At 55.9% G+C, this 22,428-nt stretch overlaps 9 protein-coding genes across 9 annotated transcripts in view; 2 read left to right on the top strand and 7 right to left on the bottom strand.

Moving 5' to 3' along the window:
* Positions 1 to 2,504: 2,504 nt before the first annotated feature.
* On the bottom strand, positions 2,505 to 4,531 carry VTJ04DRAFT_5027 (uncharacterized protein; the record flags this gene model as incomplete). Its single annotated transcript, XM_069363098.1, has 3 exons — positions 2,505 to 3,039; positions 3,096 to 4,119; positions 4,477 to 4,531. 3 exons carry the CDS (start codon positions 4,529 to 4,531, stop codon positions 2,505 to 2,507), a joined length of 1,614 nt encoding a protein of 537 aa, XP_069219978.1.
* Positions 4,532 to 5,779: 1,248 nt separating this feature from the next.
* On the bottom strand, positions 5,780 to 6,859 carry VTJ04DRAFT_5026 (uncharacterized protein; the record flags this gene model as incomplete). The annotated part of the gene is made up of 1 exon (XM_069363097.1): positions 5,780 to 6,859. The coding sequence occupies one exon, from the start codon at positions 6,857 to 6,859 to the stop codon at positions 5,780 to 5,782; it is 1,080 nt and encodes a 359-aa protein (XP_069219977.1).
* Positions 6,860 to 7,928: 1,069 nt separating this feature from the next.
* VTJ04DRAFT_5025 (uncharacterized protein) lies at positions 7,929 to 8,930 on the bottom strand (the record flags this gene model as incomplete). The annotated part of the gene is made up of 1 exon (XM_069363096.1): positions 7,929 to 8,930. One exon carries the CDS (start codon positions 8,928 to 8,930, stop codon positions 7,929 to 7,931), a length of 1,002 nt encoding a protein of 333 aa, XP_069219976.1.
* A 2,595-nt stretch (positions 8,931 to 11,525) lies between these two features.
* Positions 11,526 to 11,793, top strand: VTJ04DRAFT_5024 (uncharacterized protein; the record flags this gene model as incomplete). Its single annotated transcript, XM_069363095.1, has 2 exons — positions 11,526 to 11,578; positions 11,640 to 11,793. 2 exons carry the CDS (start codon positions 11,526 to 11,528, stop codon positions 11,791 to 11,793), a joined length of 207 nt encoding a protein of 68 aa, XP_069219975.1.
* A 206-nt stretch (positions 11,794 to 11,999) lies between these two features.
* Positions 12,000 to 13,652, bottom strand: VTJ04DRAFT_5023 (uncharacterized protein; the record flags this gene model as incomplete). Its single annotated transcript, XM_069363094.1, has 3 exons — positions 12,000 to 12,723; positions 12,784 to 13,032; positions 13,114 to 13,652. 3 exons carry the CDS (start codon positions 13,650 to 13,652, stop codon positions 12,000 to 12,002), a joined length of 1,512 nt encoding a protein of 503 aa, XP_069219974.1.
* A 1,878-nt stretch (positions 13,653 to 15,530) lies between these two features.
* VTJ04DRAFT_5022 (uncharacterized protein) lies at positions 15,531 to 17,717 on the bottom strand (the record flags this gene model as incomplete). The annotated part of the gene is made up of 4 exons (XM_069363093.1): positions 15,531 to 15,602; positions 15,663 to 16,205; positions 16,282 to 16,725; positions 16,824 to 17,717. 4 exons carry the CDS (start codon positions 17,715 to 17,717, stop codon positions 15,531 to 15,533), a joined length of 1,953 nt encoding a protein of 650 aa, XP_069219973.1.
* A 479-nt stretch (positions 17,718 to 18,196) lies between these two features.
* Positions 18,197 to 18,427, top strand: VTJ04DRAFT_5021 (uncharacterized protein; the record flags this gene model as incomplete). Its single annotated transcript, XM_069363092.1, has 1 exon — positions 18,197 to 18,427. One exon carries the CDS (start codon positions 18,197 to 18,199, stop codon positions 18,425 to 18,427), a length of 231 nt encoding a protein of 76 aa, XP_069219972.1.
* Positions 18,428 to 18,456: 29 nt separating this feature from the next.
* On the bottom strand, positions 18,457 to 20,994 carry VTJ04DRAFT_5020 (uncharacterized protein; the record flags this gene model as incomplete). The annotated part of the gene is made up of 5 exons (XM_069363091.1): positions 18,457 to 18,499; positions 18,565 to 19,193; positions 19,247 to 19,419; positions 19,474 to 19,551; positions 19,608 to 20,994. The coding sequence occupies 5 exons, from the start codon at positions 20,992 to 20,994 to the stop codon at positions 18,457 to 18,459; spliced, it is 2,310 nt and encodes a 769-aa protein (XP_069219971.1).
* Positions 20,995 to 21,980: 986 nt separating this feature from the next.
* VTJ04DRAFT_5019 (uncharacterized protein) overlaps positions 21,981 to 22,428 on the bottom strand; it is a gene marked incomplete at both ends in the record, with an annotated part of 1,602 nt that continues 1,154 nt past the window's right edge. Inside the window, 2 exons of the mRNA XM_069363089.1 lie at positions 21,981 to 22,093; positions 22,165 to 22,405. Coding sequence (XP_069219970.1) covers positions 21,981 to 22,093; positions 22,165 to 22,405 — 354 coding nt within the window. The remainder of the gene's footprint in view (positions 22,094 to 22,164; positions 22,406 to 22,428) is intronic.

Genomic DNA, 22,428 nt, shown 5'->3' with positions numbered 1-22,428 from the left:
CCTTACGTAGACTTGACTACTAACTGATGCGCGGTGGCTGAGGCTCATCATCATCCTCCATCTCACGCCCCGGGCCTCAACTTACTGTACCGAATTCATTGTGGGAGAAGGTAACTCGGGATGGCAAGTAACGAACGTCACATGAGCTGGGCTTAGAAAGATCGGTGCAGCGGTGAGGCAAGTGCGGCCATAACTGACATGCGAACCACTTTGGCTTTTGCCACTGGCCTTCCAGACCAGTTTGTTCTAAAAGAAGAGTAACACAAAATCGGTCGTCAGCAGCATCAAGATAGGGGCACATGATATTGATGTCAACGAAGATGACACATCCTGCTTGGATTTCTGCCCCCAAACCTGCCAGTTCAGCATGACGCTGCCGGTGCCCCTGAATGGTGCACGAAGTCATGTCAATCGTCATTGGGATTTGCTTCTGACAACCTGGCCGTTATCTCAATATGGCTGGTCCGTAGCGAGCCCTGTATGCCAAACATAGCGCAGAAGAAGCTTATCGAAACCCGCCTGTTCATCCACCGGCCCTGCAAGAAATCTATCATACCAGAGCCTAATGTGCCGCTTTGGAAATTTTGATGTCCAAACACATCGTGTTGAGTGAAGCGAGAAGGATGGGACTCATGCAAGCCCGAAAAAGAGAAGTCGCACCGCATGCCACAAGCAACCCCGTGGTGTGTGAGGAATGAGCTGAACATACACACATGAGGGACGTGCCAGGTACACTGGGAGTATCGCCTTGGGGTCCGGTGTTTGTGTCACATTGCAAGGGAGAGATATGCATATCAGGAAGTTCAGGGGGAGGTTGTTGAGAACGATAGGTATCACCACATTCAGTGCTGTTGAGGGAGGGAGCCCAACCAATTGGCACGAACAGGATCCCTCCGTGATAGTGTGTTTGGATAATTATAGCCATGTAAACAAGACGCAGGTTGATGCCTCGACGTGGACTTGATGTCAAAAACTCCATCGCCTCCACCGACTGGAAAGAGTATGCTGCCCGATGTCTGCAATTCAGGCCACACGACATGAGCTGAGCCAACCCACCCATGATGGTAGTGAAAGGAGTAATGATGGCGAAGACAGTTGCCTCTTCGACCAGTGCTCGAGAGGATACAAATGGGAACGTGCTTCCCAACATCTCGCTGAATTGATACCGAGAGAGGGAGAGCTGGGACTCTAGGTTGAGATATACGCCCAAGCAAGACCTCATGGCCATTCAGAGAGCATAGGATCGTTCACGGACTCAAAGAGTAGAGACACACTTTAATACCACACAATCACACGGCCACACGGCGGGCTGCTTCACACTTTAGGTCCTACAACAGTCTTATTGGTACGAGCTGCCTCTGCGAATGCCTCTTGTGACGTCCGCTAGCATAGGCAATAGAGCTAAGAGCCTGTGGAGAAGCAGATGGAGAGGCCCTGATATGATATATATATTCTCTGGCAAGTCATCGATAATGATGGCAATTTATACAGATCTAGTTCGATGTTCTTGATCCCGCGAACGCTGCTGACTCGACCGTAGTCCCCCAAGTTTCAACTTTCTTCCGGTCAAATACAACAAGTCTGCAATATCAAAGTATTCCATTCCTTGTACATCGGGAAGTGAAACCCTTTTGTGTTATACTAGCCCGGGCAGGCCATCTTGCGTGGCATGATAAGATTGCTTGCTAGACATGTCCGAAGACGTTTGATCTTTGGTAAGAAGTTTAGATTGTCTGTGTGTCATTGGGCATTGTGAATCAGGAAGCTTCATGAAGACTCGGCTGGACAGTAGCGGCTCTAGTTGTGGCCTCACACTGACCTGACAGACACATTAGAACTTCACGGAGGGAAGGATCTCCTCCCTTTAAGACCGGACACCTACCTCCTTTCGTAATACCATTATTACGATTCATAAAGCTCCTCAGGAACTCTCCCTCATTACTTGGTGAGATATTTCCTATCTTTTACCGTCTCACATGGACAACGTCGACGGAGCCCATGGGTTTTCCCAAAAAGTAGGTTTTGGACAGGGTTCAAGTACATACCTAGATACACATCCCATGTTGGGCGATGGAGCGTTCACGAACACACGGTTGTCTACTCCTGTGAGATCCAACCTCTTCCTTTCCTTCGTTACCACCAACGGTGTTCTACACAGGTACCTACCTGTCCATGACCACTCTGTTTGTCTGACCCATTAAACATCAGACACGAGACACGGCAGAGTCCTCGATAGATAGTGTGAGGGCATCGCATTCATTCATTTCTCTTGTTCTTCTACCCGCCAATTCATCTGGCCGACTTTCTCAAGACCAGAGAGGCAGATAGTTACATATTCCATACATTAGCTGAGTGAGGGAACTCCTTTTCATATCGGATTCTCCTTTCCCGAAAATAAACGCCGGCCCATAGTGAGTAGCAGGTGCCCAGGTACTCAAACATCAAACACAGAGAGAATTTCCCATCCATCCTTCTTATACACCGCCAGAAATCTCCGTCCCCATTCAAAGAACATTCTTCGAATAAGGCACCACCGCCTTATCCACGACGGGATCCTTGCGGCTGGTTGCCTCCTTCTCGTTGGCCCGCTTCGCAAGCCACTCACGCTCGCGCTCGCGCGCCTCGTCAAAGGCAATGCGGCACTCCTCGGGAAGGAGCGCGCGGATCTCCTCCGACACGGCGTTCAGGCCACGGAAGGGCGCGAGGAAGTCAGCCTCAGCCGTGCTCTGGTAGTCGGGGTTGCTCCGGTCTCCGCGGAAGGGGAGGTCGTAGACAGCGGGCGAGATACCGGCGGGGGGCGTCTCGAGGTGTGTGTCCATGACGAGGAAGTTCCGGGAGACGGAGGGGTTGAGAGGAGGGAAGACAGTCGACTTGGGCTGTTTCTGCGAGGTGGACTCGTTGTTGCCGGAGTCGACGACCTGCTCGATGCGGGCGTGCGTGGGCTGCATGATGCGCGGGTAGTGCATCTGGTTGGTGTGGATGTCGTACACGCCGTTGAGGTTGTTGCGGCGGAAGGCGGCAAGCATGCTGTTGAAGTTGCTGGGAAGGGTTAGCGAGAATGACCGATTCTGATCTGTCCGAGAGTCTCTTCTTACCTTGCCTCCCGGGCATGCTCAAGCTGCCAGTTGACATCGTTCACCGCAACCCTGCGCTTCTTGGTGTCGACCTTGACATTCTGCTGCGGCACCGACGGACCGCCCGAGTGGTAGACGGCGCTGGCGCCGTGCCAGGCAACGTACTGATTCTTGTTGTAAGGCTTGTCCGGGTCATAGACATCGGTCGGGTCGGCGAGCTCTCCCTCGACCACACCCTCAGCGCGGGCCTTGGCCACCTCGTAGTCGTCAATGATGCGGCGACCACCGACAATGATCTGGGCGCCGAACTCGCGGAACACGGAGCGCGCGGTGACGATACCGATCGACCGACCCTTGTAGCTGTGGGGGATGATTTCGCGCTCGATCATGTCACGCTTCTCCTCGTCGTTGACGATGATCTTGTAGAGCTTCTTGTGCTTGGTAAAGAAGAGGTACGAATCGCGAAAACCGACGCAGCGGGCAGGTTCGGTCGAGAGCATGTAGAGACGCTCGCCGCGGCCGAGAACGGTGAAGGTACGGCAGCGATACTCGCGGCCGCCCTTGAGGTTGCCCAGCTTGTCGACCTTCTGCTCGCCCTCGGGGTCCTCGGGCAGGACGAGTTCGTCATTAACGATGTCCAGCATGGTGCCGTCTTTGTCAATCGCTTGCTGAGTCGGTTGGTAGTGTTGTCCTTTGCGACCGCCGCGGCCTCGCCAGCCTCCACGTCCACGTCGTCGAGGAGTTGAGTCGGGATTGGGAGGTTCAATGGGAAGTTGGTCCCAGTCGGGTGGTCGGTTTTTGGGAGGACGACCTAAACGGCGACGACGAACAGGTTCGGGAGGTGGGGTGGGAGATTTCGCAGATTCCTCGTCCTCTTCCGCGGCCTCTTCCTCGGCGGCGGAGCCGTCTTCTTTCTCGGCGTCATCTGCATCATCCGCGACATCGGCGTCATTGTCGTCCGCGACGTCCCCATCATCCTGGGTAGCAGCATCGGGCATGGGCTCATCATCGTCGTCGATGCCGTCAAAGGTCATGGGGGTGTTCTCTGCGGGGAACGGCTTGTCAGGCTGTGGCTTCTCACAGGTTTCCGCGGATTTCACAGTTTCCGCGACGTGGTCCATGGTGAATGTGTGTAGACCAGACGATGTGAGGGAGAGGGAGGGAAGAGTGCGCTAGAGGTGGGATGTGATGATGGGGATTGAGGTTGTGCGACAGATGAAGGAAGGTGTGTGTTCTTGAGTGCTGCAGGCGGTCCGGCGGGAGTGCACTGCGTCTGTTGTTTGCGTAGTGTGTCGCCGCACGTAACCGGTGCAGTTCCAGGTAGAGGAGGTCGGTTGAATGCATCCAACCTTTTTGATCTCGGCGTTGGAGGAGAGGCAGCGAAAGAAAGGATGGAACTTACCCAGAGCCTGCTGGGCCTTTTTGGCCGCGGCGCGGCTGGTGCGACGAGCAGGCATTCTGGAACCCAAACCCCAGGGATTGCGACTGCTGTGCTACTGAAGTCAATTGGCGGGGTTGAGGTTGTGTGTTGTAGGTTCAAAGTCGGGTCGCGGATCGCAAAAAGGAAGTCGGTGGTTGTGGGTGGTTGCAGCGAAATGCGCCGGAGTCGACTTTCTGACGGTTGTTGCGCGGGTCGACGCGACTGACAATTGATGCAAGAATGCAGCGACGAGCCTGCCGTTCTCCACTTTGGGCTGGGCAGACGCACGGGCCACATGTCATGGTATACAGTGCGATAATGAGGAACTTACACACTGTGATCACCACTTCCACAGACAAAACACATCAAGACAACTTCACAGTCAATATCACTGAACACATGGAGAACAGAAAAGAATATTGGGAATTGTATCATATGCAACAAGTGAGCATTCCATTACGGTCCATCGTAAATACAGATAAGACCGCCTATTACTGCATCGTCCACCCTCAGGCCGGTTTTTTCTGGTTTTCTTTCCAGCTTATTTTCGTCAGCATTCGCTCCCAAACAAAAGCAGATGCACCAGAAACACACTCAGTCGAAAGACAATCTTTCTCCCCTCCAGGGTATCTTTCCCTAACCCTCCCATTAACACAGTCTCGCCATGGCATCTTAAAAAACAACATTAATAGGAATCCCATTCATGAGAGCAAGCAAGCAATGACATCCCCGACCGCCGCATCCATCGCCAAACCCGTGCTGCCGAAGTCGATACATTCTCAGTAAAGACCTCTTTCCCTTCCCCCTGATCAACGCCTGCCACGGAATCTCTGCTATCACGCAATGTTCCCCGCAGGCTACCAGTGCCGCCACCGCTGGCTGGGCTGGGGTAGGGTGGCCGGAGGAAGAAGAAGAATACACATCCATTCCAGGCGTCCTCTCCTCCTCCTCCTCCTCCTCCTCCTCCCGTTGGCCATCGTTGCACGGATCCTCCTCTTCAGGACGTTCTGCTGACTAGTTCCGACTAGAAGATGCTGGCAGATCAGAGAGAAGCTACAAACGAACACGGAGGTGTTGGCAAGGCGGAATGCTCCCGCAAATCATGAGACGCAGGAGTGCCTGTAGATGCCGGTGTGTTGGAAGATGTCGATGACTCCGAAGGCGCCGACGAGCTTGGAGTTTCCGGCGACTCGGAGGAGTCAGTCGAGTCCGGATACGCCCGCTCGGGAGGAGCCGCCAGCGGAGACGAGGCTTGCCCCTGCTTACGACCTCGGCCCAGCCCATACTAATTGGCGGGCACGCGGTCGACGTTCTTGAGGACGTCTTCATACATCTCCTCGGGGAACACCTCCTTGGTCAGGACCTCGTTGCGGTGTTGGTAGAGGAACCGATAGGCCGTCTTAACCGTTCCGTCGCTCACGCTCGAGGCCACCGAGATTTGCTTGGTCGTGCGCGGCTCTCCCATGATGTGCGACGCCATGTAGATGCAAGCAGCAGCCACTGACAACGGCGAGCGGCCAGCCAGGTCGATAAGGTCGGCCGACTTCTGAGCCAGCCGGCGCGCCACGCTCTCGATGCGCACCGGGTTGACAAAGTTGAGGTTGGCGCAGTAGCGGATGCAGAGCTCCTCCGGACGGGTGGAGTTCTTAGCCTCGTAGTGTTGGACGTAGCCGCCGATGGCCTTGACCACGTGTTCCTCTCCACCCATCGAGTTGAGGAACTTTTCGAGCAACTTAAAGGTGCGACCGATCTCCTTCTTGGAGACCTTGGTCAGGCCGTAGAGCTCCCGGAATGTGCGCGGCACGCCCGTCTGGCGGCAGGCTACAAAGATACAGCCGGCTACGATAGCTTCCTGAGACTTGCCCTTGAGCGCCTTGGCGTCATCCACCATCTTGAAAATGTGCTTGGCCGTGGACGCGACTTGGGCGCCCGCGCTGATGCTGTCGGTCAAGGCTTGGATGTCGCTGTAGGCCTGGGCCAGAGCCTTTGCGTTCTTGTCCTGGGTGATCTTGTTCTGGGTGTGGGCCAGCGTCCGAGCGAGCTTGCCGCCGTCGTGGGCGATCGACGTCTGCAGCTGGTCGCCATCGTACATGAGGTTTGGCGCATCACCGACACGCGAAGGGTCGTCTCCTCCGTTGTCGTCGCCAGAGAATGTACGCCACTCGGACCGGGAATCGATGATCTTGTCCAGGACGAGTCCGCACGATGCGCAGACCATGTCACCCGACGACCACTCCTCAACGAGGTTGGGAGGGTTCTCTTGGCAATCGGGGCATGTCAGAATTACGTTGAGGTCTTCTCTCCACTCGCCATTTTTGCTGGTGTTTGTGCCAAATGGATCGAACGAAGCTTCCGCGACGGACATTTTCTAGATGAGCTCGGTCGCAGGAGGATCGACGATCGAGGCGAATGGCGCTCGAGGTGTTGGGTTTAGGTACTTGGAGTGATGGGCCCCGAGTGCCGAGGATGATAGAAGTATGACAAGTCGGTCAAACTCGATGGCCTTTTGAATGATGGTAACTATCTGACGAGGTCGGGCTCCCAGGTGTTGTTGATTCGAAATCAATCAAAGCAGGGACGATGGATCTCGAGGGTTCGAAGAAGGCTTCTTCTGGCTTTGTAAAGCCTACCTTAGAGGCTCGGCTGTGAGTCACATCTTTGACTCAAAGGGCAGCTCGGACATTTCCATACCTGCGAGCACGGATGGCGCTTTGTTGTCGACAAAGGCGACTGTCCCGATGGGAGATCGAGATCAGCGCGCAGGCGTGTCGCGGTGCGCTGAGGCCGGGCTTGGATGCGCTTGGTCAAAAACGAGGGAGATGGCGGATCCGAGTCGGTGATGGAAGTCGGGGAGGAAGAGAAGGATCGCAAAGTTGCGACAGGACAGAGGATGGTAGATAATGAGGTTCGGGTTTGGCTTGACTAATCGCCAGAGGAGATGAGATGATTAGATAAGCGAGTTTCAGCCTTGCGAGGGTCCAGATTCCATTGTTGCCTGCAGGCTTCTGACTAAAGTCACGTGGTTGCAGAAAAGTGGGTCCACTGTTCATCCAAACCCGGAAGGAGCCCCAAGATGACGAATTTCCGTGCGAGGACATGAAACTCCAAGAGTTCATTGTTGACCTATTTCCAAGGCCAGGCAACTTACACATTTACCTGTACTAATATTCTCCTCAGTACCTATACTACTCGTACATTGACATCAAAAAATATTGTTACATCTCCCGATCAAAACAAACACACCTGGGTATATCCACCACCAAAACTCCTCCAAACCATCAACTCCAACAGAAAGAACAGTTAGCAGCAGAAATGGACTCCAACCAGCCTCACCTCAACCACTCCCAACCTTCCTCCTCACAGCAAACCTCGACATGATATGACCAACATAATACGAATAATAATACAATCCTTCTTCTCCGCTCGACCACCATTCATGTCAACCTCCGCCCGCCCATCCCTGACGATGATGTCAATGCCGACCCTCCCGGCGACACGAACGACACGCTCCTCTTATGTCCCCTATGCTTCGCCGGCGTCGGCATCTGGAGGACTGGCACATCGCCGCCGCCGCCCGCGCTGACGGCTCTCGCCATTGCCAGGTTTGTGCTGGAGGATGATGATCTGTGCCTGTGGGTGTATGAGTAGCTGGTGGCTGGCCTGGTGTTGTTGTTATTGTTGTTGTGCGTGGAGTAGGAAGGGTAGCTGCCGGCGGCGTAGTCGGGGGAGCTGGTGGTGTAGTATGTGTTGGTTTGGGCGGCGGCGGCGGAGGCTGACGGGATGGCGTTGGCCGGGTGCTGCTCGTTGGACGCCGACCGTTTCCTCCGCTCCTGAGCCTCCCACCGCTTCCAGTCCTCTCGTAGCCGTCCGCTGGGGGTGTCGGTCTGTTGTCCGATGGCGTCGATCTCCCGGTCGAGTTGGGTGATTTCGTCTGCTGCGGTTGTCGTTGTTTTGGTTGTTGTGATTGTGGTTGTTGCGGCTGGTGGTGGTGGTGGTGCCGGCTGGCTATCCCTCCTGCCCGCATCACCGGCTCCCGTGGCAGGCCTGTCGCCCGCTTCCGAAATGGTTGAGAACAGGGCCGTCGACCCCGAGGATGACCGGGTGGCGAGGGACTTGCGGATCATCAGCTCCCTGCGCAGCTCCTCGTCGCCCAGCGGCTCGAGTTGGTTCTTCCTCCGCCGCTTCACAATCTCGTCCCGCGTCAGGTAGGGGTGAAGTTCCTTGTCCCGCTTGTACTGCCTGTGCTTGCCCCAGAGGATGAGGGCGTAGACCATGACGCTGCCCAGCACGATGATGCCGCCGATGACGGCGCAGACGATCCATACTACGGTGGTGCTGGGCTCGTCTTTGGAGGAAGGGGAGGGTGCTTGCGTGGGGGGGAAGCCCGGAGACGGGCCTGAGTTTCGTGGGCTCAAGAGGTGGAGGATGGTGGGCATCTTGGAGATGAAAGAAAGTCTGATATCTTGATGTTTGGGATTTGGAGGAGACAGAGTTATTTACACCCACGAGGGGGTGGTCAACCACCAGGCGGATGGATACTAACGAACGTAAAATGGATGAAGAGATGGACCATCCATGGCGTGCGCAGCTTGTGGCGGATGAGGGAGTGCCCGATGGTATTATACCACGAGGCCTCGACAGCTCCGACAGGTCGGACCTATACACTTCAGCCCATCGCTTTCGGGAATCGTCTGCAGCAACAGCAGGCTAAGCACGAGAAAGTCAGGCACCACAGTTGCAAAAACCACCATCGGCTCATTGCCCATCCACGGTGTATTCCCTTTTCTATAATTGGACGGGCAGTCCAGGATCTGGGGTTAGTAGGTCTTTTGTGACATCTTTTTTTGCCCATCCAGCACCACCTTGGCGGACCTTGAAACAATCTGTCCGCGCCCGTTGGTAACACCTGCCATTGGGTAACGGCGTGGTGCACTGAGAGGGATCGTCCATCTGGACGGGTAGGCTGCGGCTGGAGTGATGGCAAGGGTGTCATCGGGGCGCAGCCAACGTGGGGTGGCTGCGCCAGCACGCACGGGACGACGGCACACGAAAAACCCGAACGTTGACGAACAGGCAACCCCAAGGGCACCTGGATGGCGCCGCGGGATTGGATGGTTGTCAGATTGAGTGGCAATGAGCAGCAACACCAAGAACCGGGCGGTAGATCTGATGCTACGCTTATTTATTTGAACCGCGGGGCGCCGCTGAAGGGTTGCCGTGGGATGGGAAACGCTGCTACTACTTGACGCGGGCAGGATCATACACAGTAGGCACAAGATGGTAATATGGCGGTGCCATGGCGTGGCTGGTGGGCTCGGCCACTTCAGGTTTGGTGAGGTCAGGTCAGGTCTGTCTGGAGGGTTTGAAGGTGGACGGAGGAAATGGTGGTGCAGAGCTCCGGCCTGCTTATTCTGGGATTACGGTGGACAGTTGGGCTACGAGTATACTTCGTAGATCGAACAGCATCGCCCTCTCGGCCGCATCTCGTTAATATCGAGAAGGCGGACTTTGGCGTGATACAAGTCATACTCACTACAAGCCCCCGCAATAACTGAGTATGTGGTTTGGGACCAGCACAAGGCACATGAGCTAACATGAGAATACGCGTCAGATCAGATGGGCATTCTCTGCACTGATGGGTTGAACGAGGCCTTTCTCGAGGCCGAACCAGCATCTCGAGATCCGTGGTTGTCCAGCTCACACCGTCAACGTAACATGTGGAGAGATGAAGAAAACGATGATGCACATGCACAGCAGATCCATCTGTGGTACTCCTGCGAGGCCGATCACAGACAGACAGACAGACAGACAGACGGCAACGCTGCCCCCAACCGTCACCTCCCACCTCACACAACAGATCTCACTCTCCACCAAAGGTCCATCATCAACCCATCCCAACCCAATACCAAGTCAACAAACATGCGACCCTCAATCTCCAACCGTCGTCACCTTCACCACTCCCAGCATCTTGCGTCTTGTGGTAGCGTAGCGGGACAGCGAGACTAGGCTCGACTAGGGGCCCCAAAGAGGAAGCGTGCCACTCCAAAAAAAGAACACGAGGGGAAACCTTCAGCCCAAAACGTGCATCCCGGGTCCGATCCCGAAAAGCCGATTGCCTTCACGTTGTTTGGTTTGAGTTGGCACCAAAGACAACAAGACAACGTGAAGACGGGAAACAACGTGATTGTGACCCGTCTCAGTGGAAAGGTTTCCCACCACGACGGTTACGAAGGGCGGGCTGGATGGAGCCAGGACCAAGTTATGGGAATCTCTGGAACTGGAACGACACTGTTTCGCGTGACCTCCGTGATGAGTGTCCGGTGATGGTTTGGGTTTGCGCTGTCTGTCATCGTGCAGGACTACCTGAGGTTCCAAACGTTTTTGGTGTCCGAGGAAGAGGTCCTCCAAACGTCCGACTCTTGGGAGAGGCCATGCCATGCAGGCCATGCAGTAGTTCTGGTCGTTCCGGTCTTCGCACCTCGTGAAGTGCAAGGCGACATACTTGGCAGTACAGTACCAGATCCAAGCTACCCTGCCCTCAGTTGAACCAACTTGAACCCATCCCCTGCTCTCCCATATCGACCAAACCACCTCAGTCACGACAACACGAGAAAGCTCACTGACGCATACAAACCCCCTCACCACCACCTCTCCCCAGTCCAACCACTCACAGTCCCAATGGCTTAACTCACTGGTTCCCAAGCTCGCCACGAAATCTCCCTCTCCTCCATCCAGCTGTCTTGATCGATCAGCTGTACGAATATTCTCGTCCGACAAGCCCTGTGCGGCTGGACGTGGCGCGCCGACGCCGCCTTCGCCTGGACTCGATCCACGACATGCGAGAGGCCAAATACGAGGGAGACTAATCTCTGCGAATACTAGTAGGAGAGATAATCATTACTTATCATTTGTCCATTCCAGCCCAGCCAGCAAGCTTGCTAATATTGAGATAGATCGAGGTAGGCCACTAGTGATTTTTTACATACACATCCGGTATTTTGTTATTTTCTTTTGTACATACATTCGCCTCTATGTCCGGGTATCCCCCTATTCCAATCCAGTCCAAGTCGAATCCAAAACACGAGTAACCCAACCCAGGAGTTTTCGTGATCATTAGTTATCGTTCAACCACCATCCCAATCCAGTCCAGTCCAGCTCCAGGCCAATCCCGGTCCAGTGCCCGGGCCGACGGCTACATCACTGCCGGGACAGCCGGGGCAGGCCATCGTCTGTTGCAATGCCCACCAGCAGCAGCTCGAGCGAGCAGCTAAGGCAGGTAAGCCATCCATCGAGCCGTGACATCGCTCCAAGACAACGGCTGTCCCATGAACTGTCTGCCCCGATCATGGCTCGTTACCATATTCCAAGCTCAACCCCAGACGCCTCCGCCGCCATATTCGTTCCACATATATATGAAAAAAAAGAAAAAAAAGAAAAAAAGAAAGAAGAAGAAGAAGAAAAAAAAAAGAATAGAATCCCCAAAACAAACTCACTCAATCAATCAATCACATCTCCTCCTTCCCCTTCCCAACCATTCCCACCCCAAAAGGCGACAACGGCGCCGGACAAACTTCTTCCTCGTCCCCCTTTCCATCCTTCGACCTCCTCAACCCCCACTTCTTCCCTTCCCCCTCCTTCTCCCCCAGCGCAAGCGGCCTCGGACGCAACTTGCCTCCTTCTTCCTGTCCGTGGCTGCTCCCCACCCTACTACTTCCACCGCCGGGGCTGCTGCTGCTGCGCGGGGAGGAGCTCTCCTCCTCCTCGTCGTCGTCTGAAGTATCATCATCATCATAATCCACCCGGTGATCCTTGCGTGGAATGATGGTCTTCTTCTCCTCGCGGATGGTGGCGGAATCGTCCATGGTGGCGGAGGGTTCCCGAATGGTAGGCGGCGCTGCGTCAAGCCCGATGCTGTCGTGACGGCCTTGTTCGAGGTCCACGCGGCTGCTACCGACGCTGGCGTCGCCGCCTGCACCGGCCGCGGCGGCGAGGTGGGTGCTGCTCTGCGTGCGCGAGACCCAGCGACGCCAGGTCAGGCTGATGATGGAGGAGCTGCCGGCGGTGGAGAAGCGGCGGGGGTGGGGGTCGGGGAAGCTGGTGCGGCGCTGGTCGTGGGTTTGGAGGCTCGGGGTGCTGGGGGAGGTGGTGGGTTTGTTGTTGGAGGATGAGGAGTTGCGGAGGAAGAGTTTGGTGAGGAGGCCGATGGGGAGGTGGACTGAGTTCCAGAGTCTGAACAGGATTGTGGTTAGGATAGGTAGAGTGTGAAGAGGGGAGGGGAGGATGGCTTACCCTAGGAGGACGAGGAAGACGTAGATGAAGATGGCTGCCCCGTCGGCGGACAGGTTCCAGTAGGTCTGACCTTGGGGAAACGGCTTGCCGAGGCCGAGGTAGGTGAAGAAGAGCGCAAAGTAGGCAATGCCGAAGACGAGGCGAATGGCCAGGCCCCAGATGGGCCAGCGAGTCCTTGTCCGGGACAAGATGTATGTGTCCAGACAGCTGTCCAGGCCGGCGAAGCTCATGACAAGGGTGCCTTGGACTCTGTTATACGTCGCACAGCGTCAGTAAACTTTGCTCCTTTTGACGTCCAGGGGGAAAACAGAAAGGAGTTCAAGCACTCACCTCCTCCGACACCCCTCATCATCCTCAAACAGCGCAGGCATCGCAAACGCAAAGAACACCACCACCACCATCGCCGGGATAAAATGCAGCGACACGTTCGCCATGCGAAGCAACGTCCTCCTATCCCATCCGCCGCGCTTACACACCGTGGAATCCTCCGTTTCCCATCTCGGCAGAGACTCAATCTCGGCCGACACGTTCCTCGTCTTGGGCGTATCGGCCCTGCTGGGCGGCGCAAGCAGACTCCCCGCCCTGGCGGTGATGGTAGGCGTGGCGGCGCCGCCGCCGCCGTGGTTGGAGTTGACGTCCTCGGCCGAGCGACCGAACCAGTAGTAATCCAGGGAGCGCTCTGAGATTGAGGCGGCAGGCGTGCGGTGGTCGACCATTTCCTCCGTGAAGCGGGATTGCCGGCGGGGACCGAGGCGTGGTCTTCCATTGGGGCCGAGCGGTGGTGGTGTCGCCGAGACGGAGACAGAGGGAGATGGTGGTGCTTGCACCGAGAAGGAGGGGGTTTCCCTCGGGGTTGCTGGTTCACTCATTGTGACACTGGGTCGTTGACGTGGTTCCAGGTAGGTCCAGATATCGCGGAGACCGGACGAAGGATTAGGTCGACGATAGCCGGAAGGTTGTCACAGGCCTAGTCGAGAGAGTTTTCGAATCTTTCCAATCACCCGAGCATCTCATTCAAGAAGTTGCGTCGAAGAAGGCCGATGCGGAAGCGTATCCAAAAGACTCGATATCAAACACCATCCAACATGAGGTTGAAGGAACGTTTGGACAACAAAGTCACCAGAATATCGCTGCGCTGGTAGTTCTCTGGAACAAGACAACCCGAGCTGCGCAACCGCCGAGTTTCCCCTCACACAAAGTCCGTGGTTTCGTCTGATGCGATCGGTTTCGAGCGCTATCGGTGCTTCTCGCAGGCGTTGGAAGGCTGAGCCGTGGCGCAAGCAGAGAGGCACGGAAGGCCGTTGAACCGCCCGGAGCGCTGCTGTCGGAGACGGGCTAACAATAGGTAGTAGGAGGCGTCAGCGGTGCAGGTCTGGGATGAGCCCCCTGCCTCATGCAGCAGATCGGGATCGATCGCAATCCTAAATCCTGAAGGTCGACACAGTTCCAGACTGGGCATTCAAGAAGCAGAAGAAACCGAAGGACAACAAAGTCGACGACGACGACGACGACAACGACAAAAGAACGAAGAGGAAACACGATACGACAGCACGCAAGACACCAGAGAAACCGGCCGTTTGTTCAGACGAAACCAATCAGGGGATCACAGGAACCAGAATAGCCAGGCCAGCGGCAAGTCCATGAGAAAATTCACCGGGGGCAGACGCACACACACACACACACCAGGCACACGCAACGCGGGAACAAATGACCCATCCAGCCCTCAGGACCACTAGGACGACGCCTGACATCAGCCGACGTTGCATCCACCTGGGTTGCGACCCAAGGATATCCACGAGTCTTTTCCCGGAACGTTTAGCTCAGGAACCCGAGGTTCCAACGGCTGCAAGGGGCACACGGGAGAAGTGAAGAGAAACGTGATGGAGGGGAGGGTCAGGGGGTCCGCTTCTGGCCGGACCACTGGACAAGTGAAGACACGATCCAGGCACCGCGATCCGGGGTTGCCAGGGCCTATCCCTGGCCCGACGCCCGCTCATTGCCCAGTTTCTCGTCTGGGGATATTTCGTTCTAGAAGAGGCGCTTGCCAATCACAGTCCGCATGAACGGACAAGACAAGGCAATGTCCGTAGTCAAATATGACCAACATGCGCTGAATGATGCTAGTAGATGCGCATGTGCGTGAGAAGAGTGCCTCACGAAATCTTAGGAAAGAAGAGAAAAAAGGGGAACACCTGTCCGTCATCGGGGCGTTGGTGGGGAGGATGCATGGCAGCGCTGTGGCGCCGGTCGCCTCCCTTGCAGCCCTGACGGCAGTAAGCCTGCCAAGACGATATTGCCATGGGTGGCCGCCAGAAAAAGAAAGCAAAAAAGATGGATGTAACACGTGCCGCACACAGGAACAGGGGTTGAAGTTCAAAGAGCTCAACACAACAGGGTAGACAGCAACTCCAGAGCACACAGTACTTGGGATATCGCGTTCGCTTTCTTCAACAATACAAACCTCATAAACATAGCCATCCCGAAACACCCGGCTCAGATTTGCCTTTTAACTTCATAGTCAAACTAACGATGCAACCGCTGCCGGTGGCACGCAAGGGCTTCCGAAGAAACCTCGAGCGGCTGATGGCCGGGTTGTCATCGCGACCGAAGACTCAGAAGTATCTGTAACTATCATCACCGCCGGGTTTCAGGATGATATAACGAAGAAAACATGCTGTAGAGGTTCCCTTTGAAATCAAGAACGGGGAACAAGAGAAAGGGCCTTACGACCTACTCCCTCTGCTGCCTCACGCAGAAATCAGCGTAGTCCCCTTAACTCGCCCGCTCTCCATCTTCGCCGTCCTCGATCCAAATTGAATCTGCACACATTATCAGCATTCAATCAGATTCACCTCAACAACAGCAGGAAAAAAACTCACCGCGCGCTTCTTCTCCCCCGCCACATCCACCGTCCCCAACTCCAACGCCAGCAACCTCAGCACCCTCTTCCCCGGCTCCACGCCATCACATACCCCAGCATTGTCATGCTCAAAATCGCACTTCTCCCACGCAGGCGTCTCGATGGCCCACTTGACCAACCGCTCGTCCAAATACGGGAACCTCACCTCTTTGCTCCAGTGCGCCATGACGCGGTCGTCGCGGCCGAGGTTGCGTTTACCGAGCCGGCCGACGTCCAGGAGGAGCTCGTCCACCAGCCCGGCGTACCCCCGCCGCTGGAACGCCGCCGGGTGGCGGGAGTAGCCGCCGAACAGCTCGTCGGCTCCTAGGCCCGAGAGCAGGACCCGCGCGGGGGAAGTGTAGGGTGCGGCGGGGGTTGTGCTGTTCTCGGTGACAAGCCCTTGACCGCGGGCGGCGAAGTAGAGTGCGTAGGCGATGGAGAGATCCATTTCTGTGTTGTGGGGGTAGATCAGGGAGATGACCTGCTGTCGATGTGCCTGGGTTTCTGTAAACGGGATGTTGATCTGGTCGGGTCAGCATCATTATCATCATCCATCCTGCTCAATGACATGACAGAGAAAATACGTAGGCAAAACTTACAGCCACAAAGCGGAACTTCCGCCCAGGGCAGACCCTTTGCAACTCTGCAAAGGATCTCCTCCCCGTAATCCTGTCCGGGCAAGCCTCGTAGAAATCATCCAGCTCGCCGCCGTTATTAGCCTTCCTCAGCTGCGCGACAACCCGCGGGTTCTCAAACGCCACATTGAGCAGATCAACCGCCTGCTCTGGGTCCAGCACATCATGACAAAGTCGCGCGAGCACGGTACAATCCAACCCGCCCGAGAAAAGCACAGCGACGCGGGTCCTTCCATCGCCGTTGTCGGCAGATCCAGGAACGTCCGGTGGCCGGGGGATGTTCAACACCCTCAACCTCAAGGCGTCCAGCAGCTGTTCCCTCAGCGCCCTTACCGACGGCGCGTCCCTCGTCAACGGTGGACACAAACCAGTGGGCAACGACTTGTTGAACCTTCCGATCCCCGAAACCTAGAAGAGCAGAGTAGCGTAAGTCTGGCCGGACGACAACCCCAGCAGCAACATTCCAACGACAACAACAACCCCCCCGGATTCGCAGTGGTACTCACAAAGTCTCCCTCATCCTCTCCAACCACCCACCCGCACCTCCACGGCGTGCGATCCGTTCCCAAGCGAAGGACATACACCCCATCCGCCTCAACCTCCATCCACCCCTTCCCATCTCCGCCAGCAACGCTACACAACTCCAACCCCCCGTTCTCCAGCGCCCTGGACAAAAGGGACCTTCTCCCCAACCGGTCCCGTCCAAAGTACACCGTCGCGACTTCTTCGTCAAAGAACACAAAGGCAAAAGGCCCTTCGATGCGACGCAGGACGTTGAGGACTGCCTGCTCCCTGTCCTCAGCAGCAGCACCACCACCACCGCCATCACCACCAGCACCACCAGCGGAAGAAACAGAAGCAATACCAGCCACCAACAACCCCAACACAACCTCCCCATCATTCTCCCCCGCCCGCACGCTGCGCTCTCCGTCGTGGCCAGAGTTGACATTCACCCGCCAAGCCTCGCCGTTCCAGCAGAGCACCGACCCCGACCCCGACCCCGACCCCGACCTCAACTCCGACCCCGACCTCAACTCCGACCCCGACTCTGCGCCAGCGCCACCAGTGCCGGCAGCAGAATCAGCGGTGGAAGGGCGTGCCGAAGAGTCAGAGGAGAAGCTTGAAGAAGCGGGATTGGCGGCAACCAAAGGCTGGCGCGCGACATGGTCGCCGCGGAGGGCTAGGACGGAGGAGGTGAAGCGGAGGGTGTAGGTTTTGCTGTTGATGCTGGTGCTAGTGCTGACATCGTCGCTGCTGATGGACACGGACCGGAAAACACAACCAAAATGATCGGGTCCGCGAGCAAGCAGCCGTTGTTTAATATCCGGGGGGAGATCGTCATCAGGAAAGGAGGAGGAAGAGGTGGTGGAGGGAGAGATGAGGGCGTGGATGCCGCACATTCTCGCCTGAAGGGTTCTGTCCCTTTTTGTTGGGTTTCTTTCCTATTTTATGGCACTCTTTTGTCTTGACAATCGCGGTTGCTTTTGTTGATAACTAAAGATGGGTGGTGGGTTGGCCGGTGGAATGAATGAAGGTTGAAGTTGAGGTGACTTGAAAAGGGATGAAGTGAGGTTGGAGAGGTCGAAACGAAGGAGGATTTCTTGGCGGTGAGCGCCAGCAACGGCTTAGTAAGCAAAAGACTGACCATTGCTCCAACAACACCATCAGCCCTCTCAGACCCTCTTGGTTCGCATCACTTTGGGATCCGCAAGACAACTTAGGTAGCAACTTTCTTTTGCAACCTGAAACCTGCTACCTGAGTGAACTCACCGACAAGGCCTAGTAAACGAGGCCATTCCCCAAGACCAGAGCTACCTACGAGTAGCAACACTCTCCCCTGGTCTCCAACAAAATCTACCAAAAAGACCAAAGGAAAGCTATGCAGATACACCAAGAAAAAAAGAAAAACATGCCAAAAATATATCACCGCCTCCAAGTTCCCCCCAATTCCCCCAATGCTCGCTATTGTTGCAAGAAAAAGAAGAATAAGAATAGAATAAAGCCTAATAATAAATGTGACTTCCGCGACTTCTCCAAAACAAAAATAATGGACAAAAAGTTTGAACTTGTTGTCCCCGAAGGCATTACAAGAGACGCTCCCTCCCAATAAGCAATGTATGCAGCTACCTAAAGATGACCTCACGCAGAGAGCGCGAGACAAGCATCCACCGCCAATCCAACCCTGTGCACGGCATGTCAGTCAACCATTCACTTTCACAATCACAAATAAAAGAATGCAAAACTCACCTCCCCTCCTTCTGATACACCACATCGCTAATCACCTCCCGATCCAAGTCCGGGAACATTCCAGCCAGCGTCTCAACGATGTTCGCGTGCTCGGCGCGGTGCAAGCGTTGCGCCTCCTCCGCCTCGGCACTTGCCTGCCTAGCGGCAGCTTCTTCCGCTGACAGCCGCTGACGCATACGCAGCTCTCTGTCGTCTCGCTCTGGCGGGGCCGGGGTGCGTGCCGGGCTGTGAGGCATCATCCCCGCTGCCACAGGCACTGTTGGCGCCGCAAACGAAGTGGAAGCTGCCGCCGGTGGTGGTGGCGGCGGCGGAGACGGAGGAGACGGTTCGTCCGAGAAGATACGCCCGATGGTGCTGAGCGGGCGCTGGATGGTGCGAAGAAGGCCTGTGATGGCGGGTCGTTCGTCGCCACTGCTTCCGTACTCGCCGCTAGAGCGAGGCTCACTGGTAGATGGTTCAGGAGGACGTAGTGTTTGCTTTTCCGACTGAGGAGGTGGAGGCGGTGGGGATTCGGCGCGGTGCTTTTCCGCGATTGCAGACACAGCAGCCTCGACGTTGCGCTCAAACTCCTCGTCCGAGATGGTTAATGTTGTGCGGTCCATGTTTTCAATGAAATGGATGGCACCCATCTGTCGCGGTCAGTGTGCTGTTGTCTTAGAAAGGCAGGATGTCTGCGACATACCAGAGACGATAGGTAATAGCCCGCCTCACCACCCAGTTTCTCTTGGTTTCGGAACCTCAGGATGTACTGGACGTTGGAGACAAGGTGTTCTGGATTGGCTTGCAGGACAACATAGATCAACAGGGGCATGAACGAGTCGGCTGACGAGTCCGACTTGGTGTGCTTGAGGAGACCTGCAATCCATCAATATCTAACCGTAAGTGTTGTGGATCCCAAAAGCTACATACCAAAAATGACCTTGCAGCAATTCAAGACGCAGATAATCTTATCCCGTGGAGCGCGGTATGACTTGATCTTGAGCAGTTCTGTGCCAAGTTAGTCTCAACACATCATCAGTGAGCTCGCAAAAAAGGCCACCTACCCTGCTGCGCAAGCTTCAAGAACCGCTTCCCGCTCTCACTCACTGGCGGGATGTCAAGATGCTCCTCCCTAACCCAGCTGTAGATCTGGATCTTCTGGGACAGAATCTCATCCCGCTCCACATCCTCCTGATGCTGTCCTCTCCTTCCAGGGCCCATCGGGCGCTCTCCATTCCGCTTCTTCTTGCCACCCGGTAATGGCTGGGGTGGTGGGATGGCAGGCGAAAAGGTCTGGGTATAGAGGCGATTCATGACAAGCTTCTCCATGCCTTCCCGGGCATTGTCAAACTCGGCATCCGAGACGTCCCTCCAGACCTCACACTGAGCCATTTTGTTGGCGATGAAGGCCAGGAAGTCGCTGATGATCTTGACCTGCTCGTGTACCATCCACTGCCGCTTGCCGAACTCGGACAGGAACGACTTAAGGTACCGGGCAACCGGGTCGGCCTTCTTGTGGCGCAGCTGCTCCAGGAAACGGTGGAAGTCGAATGGCAGCGCGGGCTCCGGCTCGGGCTCCGGTGGTGGTGGCCGGTGCAACGCCATGGGAGACATAGGGGATTCGACGTTTTCGCGATCGTCACGGGGGCGGGGTGGATGAGGCATCTTGTCTTTGGGTGGAACCGGCGGTCTCTGCTCGTCGTCATCCAACCTTGATCGCATGCTCGCTGCTGGCGAAGATGTCGACACGCCAAGCCCCTGGAGCTCTTGGAGTTGCTGTGCGATATTGGGAGCCAGGGGTTCGAGACTTGACTTCCGCGGCGGGTGTTGGATCGAGGCGCCCAACAGAGGCGACGTGATTTCCAATCTTGGACTCATGACCTCTTCGACACCCGGCCCGCCACCCTCTTCGGGGAACTGTTCCATGATGCTCTGGATCTCTGCCTTAGATCCTGGCTCCTGCTCGTCCTCGCTCGTGTATCTTTCAGCATCGGATCTTGTGGGCGATGGCTCTCCGGAGCGTAACCGGGGGTTTGAGGATGGGGACCGTGACGGGGCCCTTGAGCTGGGGGTTGGCGGAGTCGGGTCGACATAGGGCTGGGATTCGGGTTTGAGGTAGGGCGTGACGGTGATAGGTGCCGGACGCGTTGCCGGCTTCAAGGTTGCGATGGAGGATGCCATCGAGTCGCCAGGGTCATCAAGGAGGGTGTCTTCGGTCAACTTGGACCCAGTGTTCCGCGCCGAACCGGCAGGTCGCTCGTTGTCTTGTTGGGAGTCATTACCCAAGTCGAGGAGGTTCTCCCTGGTGGTTGATGTTGCGACTACATTGTCGTTGCTCGGGCAGGGCGCATCCGTGGATGTGCCGGGTTGACTTGGTTGGGCACCGTCGCGTCGTTCCGAAGACATGCACCGTGTCTGGGAAGCAGTGGTTGTACCAAGGGATGGTTCCATGCAAGCCGAGACCCCGAAGTTGAATCGGTTCGACGAGATTCGAGGGCGGGATTCGTGGGTGGATCTAATAGGCCAGGTGGTTTGAGTCTCTTTGAGATGGTTTGTTGTTTGTCTGATCAAGTTCAAGGTAGTTCGGGTATCTGGTGCCGAGATAGCAAAGGGAGGTTGAGTGTTGGAGGTTGTGTCGGATCAGGATCGAGGTAAGAGTTCGGGATGTTGGACCTGAAGCTGTTGGAGTTGGACTTGTTGAGATGCCAAGCAGCGGGCACAGGGCGTTTGGGGGATGACGATGCCCCGCCCAATCTGGAACTGATGCGCTGTTGCTGGATTTGGATTTCTTGGAACTGCCCGATGCCGCGCGTGCTGGTGCAAGGCGCCCGTGCAGGGGACGGGAGCCTGGCCGGGCAGGAGGCAGGAGCAGGCAGGGGCCGATGCTGCAGGTGAGCGTGGAGTGGGTCCAGCAAGTGCCCTCCTGCCTCGACCTTTGGGCAGGGCAGGGCTTCACCTTCACCCGACCCCACACCTGAAGTCACCTTGCAACCTGCCCCCTACACCGTAGATGTTATGACCTCAATCTCCCATCAACGCGTTGATTTACACTCGTCACTCATACATTTTCACTCTTCACCCATCAAGGACTACCTAGGCTTTTGGATTTATTCTAATGTGTAACGACCGGCTTTCCCATCTCTCGGCTTCTTTCCCTTAACAATCGGGCTCCCTGAATGCGGCGCCTTGTCAACTTTCTGGATAACTCGGGGCGCTTTCACACGACATGGGCCAGATTCAGCCATCATTGGAATATTTCACATCTTTAGGAGGACAACGAAGCATTAAACACACCAACTCCTCGTTGAAATGGGCCAGGATATTTGAGACTCTGGCTACCTAAGGTAGATATCCAATGAACTCCAATCACAGAGTGCTCACTCTATTGGTACAGAATCATGTTATCACTGAGGTCTCGTCCTTTCACAAAGCCCAACCTAGTAACCCCGATTGCCCGAAATGTTTTCCCCCGGAATATTGCGGTGTCCCGAGCTGCTCGTGTGGGTTTGCGGATCCTTCTTGAGCACCTTCTCCTCGACCCAGTCGACGCCTGTGTAAAGATGCGGTTAGCTGAGCTCTTTGATGGTGAGGCATATATGGACGGGCATAGTTGTTACGAACCTTTCTCCACAACGTTGGGCTTCTTGCTGCTTCCATGGTGAGTGCCAGTGAGGCCGCTTCCAGTGTTGCCAGTGAGGCTGCTTCCATGATGGTCGCCAGTCAGGCCGCTTCCATGGCTGCCAGTGATGCCGCTCCCGTGGCTGCCAGTGAGGCCGCTGCTTCCATGAGTGCCAGTGAGGCCGCTTCCATGGGTGTTCGTCGTGGGATCGAGCTTGTTTTGATGTTGCTGCCAGTGAGGCCGCTGCTTCCATGGGTGCCAGTGAG

This window comes from Mycothermus thermophilus (assembly GCF_041956435.1).
Source record: "Mycothermus thermophilus strain CBS 625.91 unplaced genomic scaffold VTJ04scaffold_3, whole genome shotgun sequence".
Classification (NCBI taxonomy): domain Eukaryota; kingdom Fungi; phylum Ascomycota; class Sordariomycetes; order Sordariales; family Chaetomiaceae; genus Mycothermus; species Mycothermus thermophilus.
The sequence above is the reverse complement of the archived record's forward strand: the minus strand, read 5'-3'. Positions and strand labels throughout refer to the sequence as shown.